General features: G+C 36.7%; 1 protein-coding gene across 1 annotated transcript; it reads left to right on the forward strand.

Moving 5' to 3' along the window:
- The first annotated feature begins 8534 nt into the window (after nucleotides 1-8534).
- LOC127218389 (uncharacterized) lies at nucleotides 8535-10399 on the forward strand. The gene is made up of 2 exons (XM_051179399.1): nucleotides 8535-8583; nucleotides 9711-10399. The coding sequence occupies exons 1-2, from the start codon at nucleotides 8535-8537 to the stop codon at nucleotides 10397-10399; spliced, it is 738 nt and encodes a 245-aa protein (XP_051035356.1).
- Nucleotides 10400-10620: the final 221 nt, after the last annotated feature.

Here is a 10620-nt window from a genome sequence, read left to right on the forward strand (position 1 = left end):
CGTGTGGATCATAGATTTTAAACTTTTATATGTGTGCTTAAATCCAATAACCACAAAGGTTAGCTAGTAAGGGAACATAGGGAAAGAGAAGACCAATCCAAAAAATGGAAACACCGTATCGTGTTGTATAGTGATAAAGAGGAATCTATGATAGGAGGGGCATGAAAGAAGAGGGTAACACAGTAATATCATAAGGTACAAACAGCACTAAAGGCCTTCTGGAAAACTTTATGGAAAAACAATAATGTAGAAGATTCTGAAAAATAAACATTTATGAAAGGAATTAAAATGGAGTCACAAAACCATACAGAAGACAGTATAACAACTAGATATCATATGCCAACAAGAAAACAACCAATGGCAAAAATTGGTTACATTATTTTGAGTCATTGGCCAAAAGATTCTATTCACCACACACCTTCAAACGCATTTGAAAAATTATACTCTATTTCAATGCTATTTGTGACTCTCAGCAATTTAATGTTATGGCCTTATTGCTAAGGGAACCATTACTCATATACTTGAATATTGAGAAGTCGAACTGAAACCTAAATACAATATCTACCCTACTGAGTAGTATTCATGATACTACTGAAAGTTAAATTACATGAATGATACCAGAGGAGGAGTGTAAGTGTCAATGTCAAACACTGCAAATCCTAAGAACTGCAAGTGTGGCTTGCCTGGAACCTACCCTGGTATAATACTGTAGAAAATCTATGACAGTAACATTTTACAAACAGTTTCCTGCCAGACTGTTCTCATAGCCAAAACTACCCCAAATAAAGCACATAAACGGTGTATTAATTATGAAACTGATGTCAGGATATCAACATTTCTTTTTATTTATTTAGTTTTTATTTAATTTATTATTTTACATGATGATCCCAGTTCCCTCTCACTCCCTCCCTTTTAACCTCTGCCCCCTCACATGCACCCTGACCATGCTTCCCTCCCTACCATCCCCTCGCCCCAATTCCACAAGTAGGGCAATGCCATCCAGGTGGGGTCATGTAGATCTGACAGGTCATTTGAAGTAGGGACTAGGACTTCTCTCCTGTCTCTGGGTTAAGGCAGTATCCCTCCATGGGGGATGTGTTCACAAGGACCTTTTGTGCACCAGGGATACATCCTGGTTCCACTCTCTGAGGTCCCTTAGACTGCTCAGTCCTTCTGGCTGAGACCCATATTTAGGGGGTCGGGAGTCAGTCCCATGCTCGATTACCAGCTATAAGTCTGGGAGCCATTGAGCTCCTCGTTATTCAGGTCAGTTGTCTCTATGTGTTTCCACAACCTGGTCTTTTCCTCTCCATCTGCATCGGGATTCTAGTTCGACTCAGTGTGGTGTTTAATTCTCTTTCCAACAGGTACTACATGAGGGCTCAATGATGGTGGATAAGTTAGTTGTTGATCTCAATATGGAGGAAGGGCATTTATGGTAGCCTTTCCATGGTTGCTCAAATAGTTAGTTGGTGGAGTCATTTAGGTCTCTAGAACTTTCTCTAGGTTCAGTTTTCCCTTCAAACCAAAAATGGCTCCCTCTTTTATGTTCTCTCCCTCTCTCTCTCTCTCTCTCTCTCTCTCTCTCTTCTGTCTTCTATTCCTACCCTGACTCAATCTTCCTAGTTGCATGTGCTTTCTCCTCCACCCCCTTTCTTTCTCATACGTGTCTCTCAATTCACTGCCTCACCTCTTCACCTGTGCTCTGGGAGACTTGTCCCTTCTCCCTTCTGTGAGGATCTTTATGTGAATCTCTTAGAATACACCATGTATCCTAGTTTGTCTGGTGGTGTGAATTATAGGCTGGTGATCCTTTGCTCTAGGTCTAAAATCCATATATGAGCAAGTACATACCATATTCCTATTTGGTGACTGGGTTACCTCACTCAGGATTGTTTCTTAACCTGACAGCCACTTGCCTGCGAATTTCAAGATACCATTATTTTCTCTGCAGAGTAGTATACCATTGTGTAGATGTTCCACATTTTCATTATCCATTCTTCAATTGAGGGACATCTAGGTTGCTTCTAGGTTCTTGCTAATACAAATAGTGCTGCTAAGAACATAGTTGAAAGGATGTCTTTGAGGGGCATCTCAACTTTGTTGCATGGATGGGGATCAATTGGGTATATGCCTAAGAGTGGGATTGCCGGGTCCTGTGGTAAACTAATTCCCATTTTCCTGAAGAACCGCCATACAGATCTCCAAAATGGCTGTAGGAGTTTGCGCTCCCACCAGCAGTGCAGGAGTGTTCCCATTTTTCCACTTCCTCTCCAGCATGAGTTGTCATTGGTATTTCTAATTTGAGCCATTCTGGCAGGAGGAAAATGGTATCTCTAAGTTGTTTTGATTTCCATTTCCCTGATAGCTAAGGATGTGTTGCACTTTCTTAAATGTCTTTCAGCCTTTTTGATTTCCTGTATTGAGAATTCTTTCTTCAGTTCGGTACCCCATTTTTTAATAGGGTTATTTGGTGTTTTGTTGACTAGTTTCTTGAGTTCATTGTATATTTTGGAGATGATCCCTTTGTCAAATATAAGACTGGTGAAAATCTTTTCCCAGTATGTGGCCTGCCATTTGGTCCTGTCCACTGTGTCCTTTGCCTTAAAGAAGCTTCTAAGTTTGAAGATGTCCCATTTAATAATCATTGCTCTCAGTGTTTGTGCCCCTGGAGTTATGTTCAGGAAGGGGTCTCCTATAAGAGTTTGTTCAAGGGTACCTCCTACTTTATCTTCTAGTAGGTTGAGTGTGCTTGGATTGATGTTGAGGTCTTTGAACCATTTGGACTTGAGTTTTATGCATTATGCCAGACAGGGGTTTATGTTCAGTCTTCCACACACCCTCACCCAATTGTACCAGCAAAATTTGTTGAAGAAGCTGCCCTTGCCCCAGTGTATTCTTTTAGCTGTTTTGTTAAAAATCGGGTATTCTTAGTTGTGTGGGGTAATATCAGGATATTCAATTCAATTTCATTGCTCTTCCTGTCTATATTTGTGCCAGTACCAGGCTGTTTTCAGAAAAATAGCTATGTAGTAAAGATTAAAGTCAGGAATGGTGATGCATCGAGAAGTTTTTTTATTGTACAGGGTTATTTTGGCTATCCTAGGTCTTTTGTTTTTCCCTATGAAGTTGAACATTATCCTTTCAAGGTCGGTGAAGAATTGTGGTGGGATTATAATGGGGATTGCATTGAATCTGTAGATTGCTTTTGGCAAGATTGCAGTTTTTACTATGTTTATCCTACCTATCCAAGAACATGGGAGATCTTTTCATTTTCTGGTATCTTCTTTAATTTCTTTCTTTAGAGCCACAAAATTCTTTTTATATAGGTGTTTCACTTGTTTGGTAAGTGTTACCCCAAGGTACTTTATTTTGTTTGTTGCTATTGTAAAGGGTGATGTTTCTCTGATTTCTTTCTCAGCCTTTTGTCGTCTGAATAATATAGGGCTTTTGATTTTTTTTTTTTTGAGCTTATCATGTATCCCGCTAGTTTGCTGAAGGTGTTTGTCAGCTATAAGAGTTCCCTGGTAGAGTTTATTAAGTCGCTTATGTAAACTATCATATCATCTGCAAATAGAGAGAGTTTGACTTCTTCCTTCCCAATTTGGATCCCTTTGATCTACTTTTGTTGTCTTATAGCTTTAGATAGACCTTCAATTACAATATTGAAGAGACATGGAAAGAGAGGGCAGCCTTGTCTTGTTCCTAATTTTAGAGTAATCACCTTAAGCTTCTATCAATTCAGTTTGATGTTGGCTGTTGGTTTGTTGTATATTACTCTTATTATATATTAAGTATATTCCATTTGTCTCTGATCTCTCCAAGACCTTTATCATGAATGGGTGTTGAATTTTGTGGAAGGCATTTTCAGATTCTAGGGAGATGATCATATGGCTTTTCTTTTTCAGTTTGTTTATATGGTGAATCACGTTGATAGATTTTCGTATGTTAAACCATCTCTGCAATCCAGGGATGAAGCCTCCTTTGTCATGGTGGATGATTTCTCTGATGTATTCTTGAACTCAGTTTGCCAGTATTTTATTGAGTATTTCTGTATTGATGTTCATCAGGGAAATTGGCCTTTAGTTTTCTTTCTTAGTTGTATCTTTGTGCGGCTTGGGTACCAAGGTGATTGTGGCCTCGTAAAAAGAGTTTGGAAATGAACCTTCTGTTTTATTGTGTGGAAAAATAGAGGAGTATTTTTATTAGTTCTGCCTTGAATGTCTGGTAGAATTCTGCACTGAAGCCATCTGGCCGTGGGCTTTCTTTGGTTGGAAGGCTTTCGATGAGTGCTTCTATTTCCTTGTGGGTTATAGGTCTATTTAAGTTTTTTGTCTGTTCTTGATTTAAATTTGGTAAGTTATAGTTATCCAGAAATTTGTCCATTTCCTTTGAATTTTCAATTTTTTTTGGAATACAGGTTTTCAAAGTATGACATAAAAATTGTCTGGATTTCCTCTGTGTCCGTTGTTATGTTCCCCTTTTCGTTTCTGATTTTGTTAATTTGCATGTTCTCTTTCTGCTTTTTTGTTAGTTTGGATGAAGGTTTATCATCTTGTTGATTTTCTCAAAAAACCAACTCTTTGTTGCATTGATTTTTTTTTTTTGTATTGTTTTCCTGGTTTTTATCTTGTTGATTTCAGCCCTCAAGTTGATTATTTTCTGGCATCTACTCCTCTGGGGTGAATTTGCTTCTTTTAAATTAGTATGTATGAGGAAACATTTCAAATTATAAACTGATGTAAGTTAATTATTTCTTTAAAACTTTTCACACATGACAGGGTCCTTTAAGACCCCGTGTTCTGACAGTGGATCATTGCTCATAATGTGCCATTGACCTCTGGTTTCCAAGGAAACATGAGAACTTCTAGAGTCATTTATGTTACAGTTGGCAGACACTAGCATTTGGACTCCATAAGAGACACAAAGAGGCAAGTATTATATTTCTCCCTATACTTTTATTATTCACTTTCAATTTCAAGAGCCAAATGGGTCCCTGACATTTGAGTACCCTATTTCTTGAAATATTTTAAATCTGAGTAAACAATCCTCATGGTGTTGTAATTGCTGTATGTATGTGAGAGATCTGGAGCCGGCACTTACTGTCATACCTGTATAGTTTCCTGAAGTTGAGTATGTGAATTAGATTCTCTGTGTGGATTTCTTCTCCTTAAAATGAGGATAGTGATTGTGTAAATATGATTGGAGGTACAGGAACACCAGGTGGGTTCCTATCCCTGAAGTGTATGCATGAGGCTCCGATGAAACAAAGTGGAAGAGAGGAAAGTGTAGGTGTGAACCAGGGATGGTCATTGAGACACTGTTGTGTACTGAAATATCTTTCTAACAGAACATCTTTTGCTGAAGGTGGTTCACCTCTGATGTGACTCCCTGTCCGGTCAATGCTTCCTGTCATTTAGAAGATATTTATGATCTTGGCATCTGTCAAATGGATATTAGAAGGTAAAAACCAAAACTGAGTTATTGGGAGGGTTTTTAACTGGATCTCTCTGAAACACATGTATCTTCTCCATGGGATTCAGACAAGGACAGGAACAGATCCTGACAGGCTAGCTCAATTTTCTGTCACAACAGCATTCTCTCCTGACCCTCTAGTCCCTGCCTTGAAAAGGAAGAGAATGTGGGTAGCATGTTACAAGCCACCATCACTTGTAAACTCACTTTGCAGATGTAACTTTCCTAGTAAAACAGCTACTTCCTTCTCCCAGTTAGGACGATCATTCCAAGGAAGCTATGGAGAAATGAGTAGTTGGTAGGGAAGTTTTCCTGGAAAGGAGTGGCATTATCAGTACCAATGTCATTGTTGACATTCCTTAGCCTTCTATTTTTCAGCTCAGGGATCCAATGGTATCCCTCAGGAAATAGATGTTCACGAACATACGTCTCTATCCAAAGATATGAAATAGAAGTTATCTAAGTAAGTTTGGTAATTCAGTATATACAGACTTTTAATTTGGGGCAAAAACATTTACTTTTTATATGGCAGTATCCTTTATGTATTTCAACCACGTGAAGCACATTTTCTGCAGTGGAAAATTGAGTAAGTTATGAGAAAAGATAGAAATATCTATATGTCCTCATGTTTTCTACTTAGATTTAATTTTGGGAACAGAAAAAGGACTCAGGTTTTCACACATCTTCATTAATTATACATGCTCATGCATAAGCACAAAAATATACACCCATGTATACATATATATTATAATATAATTTTGACATCATATCACTGGGTGTACCATGTGAAACATTTGCCATTGTGCTTGGTTCTTTCAATGGACAATATAGACTGATTTACTTCATTTACATTGTTCATTCCAAAATTTAGAAATGAAATTATTGTGGGCATTCCTTTGATTATTACTCTCATATAAGATATTTATCATTCTTGTGCACTGCAAACTTATACTGAAGTAAGCATCACTTTGAATATGATATGTAAACTATTTTGGTACTATTAATTCTAAGCATTAAAATTCTTAGCTAACAAACTGTGGGCTGGAGAGATGGCTCAGTGGTTGAAAGCACTGACAGTTCTTCCATAGGACCTGGATTTAATTCCCAGCAACCACATGGTAGCTCACAATTGTTAGTAAATCTAGTCCCAGAGAATCCAACATTCTCATACATACATGCAGGCAAAATACCAATGCACATAAAATAAAAATAAACTTAGAAATACCCATAGCCATACATTTTTAAATGATATCATGTTACTACAAAATATTATTTTTCATCCACAATATTTATACACTCAAAGTTTTTCACCCTGCCTTGATAAAGTTCAGATCAAATGATGTCCAAAGTTTTGAAGAACTTCCACTCTTTCAAGAATTCTCATAATTCCAAAAATATTGTCTCTTCTATGGTTCCAAGATTTGATGGAATTGTTTCATAGTCTGATGCAGTTTCTTCGTAAGTTTAACTTTTTACACAAAAATAAATCTTCTGAAGATTCAATATCTTTAAATATGTTCAGAGTAAGCAACTATTTTTGCAGTTCTTTTCTGGAATAAGTCTCTCTTCAATACCTGCAAACTTTTGTTATTGCTCATCAATGCTTCTGGTGAAAGAATTTTGAGTAGGAAATTTAAACAATTTGAATATTAATCTATTTCTAAATATGCAGTAGAAGGCTGATTCATAAAATGTGGTTTAGTGTTCATGATTTGGCTTAGTGCATGCAGATTCTTACTTACCTTGGTGATTCTGTGGGCATGTGCATAGCCAAATGTTAGGCTCTTCCTCCTTAGAATTCTAGGGCAGGCTGGAGATACAGATCAGAGAAATAGCATCCAGTGACAAAATTAGATGCAAGAAAACTTTTACTTCAATCCTGGGTTATATATTTTTTATGTTCTGAATATTTTTCCTTAATTGTTACAGTAAATACTTAATTATTAATTGTAAAATCCAAGGTCGGTTTGGGGGGCATGGGAAAATGAAAGGGAGAGGGAACTGGGATTGATATGTAAAATAAGATTGCTTCTAATTTAAACAAAACATCCAATTTCTGCAATTCTAAAGGTCATTTTCCTAGTTTCGGCTGCAACTAAAATATTGGATTATCTTGTTTACAATGAACTTTCTGCAATGATAGCAGTAAAGGATTTCAAAATTTCATTGTAATTCATAAAGAGTTGTAATTAAATGGATGAGAAGATTTTAGCAAGTGTATAAGCAAATGTCTTGATGTCATTTAAAGTTCACTCATTCTATCAAAGTCAGAACTCAAGTATGATTATGTTCTAAACACTGTTGATTGTTTTCCTGGATAGTTTTTTGTTAGTTATCTATCAATTTTAACTGTTAAGAGAGAAACTACATGGGTCTTTATTTATTTCTTCACTGTTATTATCTCTTACAGATTCTCATTTTTCTTAAACTAGTGGCTGAAGGCTTGATGCAAAATTAATGACAAATTTATTTAATTTGGATTTCAGTATCAAATCCCCACAAGGAAAAAAGGCTTTAATCTATTTCCACTGAAGACGATAACCTGTGATTAGGTAGAGATGTGTAGTGGTAGCTACAGGGTTACACAGCTTTAAGTGAAAAATGTTGAATACTTAATCCAGTTCAGATTATTAACCAAGAGATTTAAAGAAAAATGCAAATACTCATATTCTCATAGGCTTTGTTTTCTGGAATGAGTGTTTAGTAGTTCTCCTGGCCCTTTTTACACTTTAGTGAGGATGCTTAGCAAAATAGATATGGATTTACTTGGCATGTTGCAAAATGGATGACTTTTGTGTTTCTCAGCAGGTATGATTAAAAGGCATCTTTTGATGAGAGGACAATTTGAGTGCAGTATCTATGTTCAGTTTGCCCCAGAGCAAAGAAAGGCTAAATGCAAAGAGATTACGAAATAATTAATCTCAACCTGAAAATTCTCATTAAAAGTGCTTTTAAATTATGCTACATTTAAAATTTTTTGTGTATATAATTGTGTACACGTCCCCCAGCATGTAATGGATGTCAGAGATTATCTTGTAATGTGGTCCTTTTCATCCACCATGTCGGTCTACGGATATAGCTCAAGTTGTCAGACAGAAAGAAGTGTAGGTGACTTCATCCACTGACCCATTTGACTTCCAACAACTTGCATTTTTCTGTAAACTTAGACTTCATATTTCAATACCCACTAAATCCACATATAATCCAAATTCATTAGCAAATGTTCCTAATGGGAGCACATTTGTTTTTAAGGGTATGATTCAGTATTACTCAGAAATCATAAATTGTGTTAATGCATATCTAAGTCAACTGTATTAAAATATTAATTCAAATAATATGCATTTTCTTTCCACTAATATGCTGCATTATAAGCAAACTGCCTATCAAAAAGGAAAAGAAAAAACTGACATAGAACTTTTTTCATTTTTTTTTTTGACACAAGGTTTATCTGAGTAACTCTGGCTATTCTGGAACTCAATGTGGCCCAGGCTATACTAAAATTCACATAGATATGTCTGGCTCTGCGACCTAAATCCTGGGATTGAAGGCTTGTGCTGACTGCATCCATCTCAAAAGACCTTTTAAAAGATATTATTGATTGATTTTATATGGAGTTTGTCTGGATGTACACACCAGAAGAGGGCATTGGATCTCATGGGACAACAGTTATAGACAGTTGTGAGGTGCCATAGGTGTGTTGGGAAGTGAACCCAGGACCTCTGAAAGAGCAGCTAGTTTTCTTAACTGTCAAGCCACCTTTGAAACCTTATCATGTCCATCTTAAAATATAAAGATGAACAACATGAAAACAATTTTGTTATTTGGGTTAAATCTTCATTCTTGGTTGAAAGAAGGTATAAATATTGAATTAGAAGCAAAGTCCACCAGATGTCTGAATGGATAATGTCAGAGGACTTACTCATTTTTAGTTTAATATATTACTTAAGAAATAGTAATATGCCAATTAAGAATAACATTCTTAGTTAACAAATACATTTTACCTCTTGGAAAATACAGTGAAATTGGTATCCAAAACCTCTTTAGAGAGAACTTCTCCTTTATTCTTGGAGTTCAGGTCTTATTCTATTCTTGTCTGTAGTATGGTAAACCCTAATATATAGATAGACTACTAAACACAACTCTGTTATAGCAAAGAGAATGTATGAGAGCTGAATGATCTGTAAAACACTTATTTTGATGTTCCATTTTCCCTTGTGTTCCTGATTTGACAATAGCTTTATTCAATCTCATCTTCAGATTTACCCTCAAAATGGAGTGCATCTACAAGCTGAGCGAACTCCTTAGCAACATATCAGCACTGGTGTTTGAAATAGTCATCACAAACAGCCAATGCTGGCGCCTGTGGGAATTCGACAATGATGTCTTTGTGTTTTTTGGCCTGTGGGAAGCTTATTACCCTCAAGAGTTTAATGTGTCAGGGACTGTAGTCAAGATGCTGGTGCATACCCCTATCAATTCCACCTGGACCATTTCACCTGAATTTCAGTGTGCACAAACCCTGATAATGTGGGCCATTTTGATGAAGCTCGTAGTCCTGGTTTTTTGTGTAATCACTATTAAGATCAGCTGCATGAGAGACCCATTTGTGGAACTGCAGATATATTGCTACAAGATCTCTGCCTTCACTCTGTGTGTTAGCAGCCTCTTCACATTAGTTTCTGTGAGCTGGAACCACTTTGCAGATCATTATGGCCAAACAACTCTCGACTTTCCACCTGACTTTCCAGTCAAAAAAGAAGCTTTGATAGAAAAGCACTATACTGATATGTTCCCAGTTGGGATTCTGACAGCCACCACGTCACTCTTTGGTGTGACCTTCTTTCTCTTTGAGATAAGCTCACTGAAACTACAGAGTCTGGTGAACATCAAGGGTGCTTGCATATTGGCCAATCAAGAGGCCTGAAGTGAGTACTCCTTCATTTGCAGCATCTGTCAGAAGGTTTTGTAGAAATTTCCTCCTCATACAAAAAAAAAATCTTGTAATTATCAACTCATTTTAAATAAAGCATCATCTTGATTCTCTGAGCCTCTCTAAATTACTTCCTCTCCTATCTATCTAAAGATCTCCTTTCTTTGAATGAGTTTCCACATTGAACTCCCATTTATCTCCCTGTCACCTCTAAA

This window comes from Phodopus roborovskii, unplaced genomic scaffold, assembly GCF_943737965.1.
Source record: "Phodopus roborovskii unplaced genomic scaffold, PHOROB, whole genome shotgun sequence".
Lineage (NCBI taxonomy): Eukaryota > Metazoa > Chordata > Mammalia > Rodentia > Cricetidae > Phodopus > Phodopus roborovskii.

Excerpts from the sequence above, each read along its gene's own strand:
- LOC127218389 (XM_051179399.1), top strand. The coding sequence starts at position 8,535 with ATGTCGGTCTACGGATATAGCTCAAGTTGTCAGACAGAAAGAAGTGTA. Across the intron at positions 8,584-9,710 it reads TCAGACAGAAAGAAGTGTAG|CTTTATTCAATCTCATCTTC; the intron begins GTGACTTCATCC and ends ATTTGACAATAG.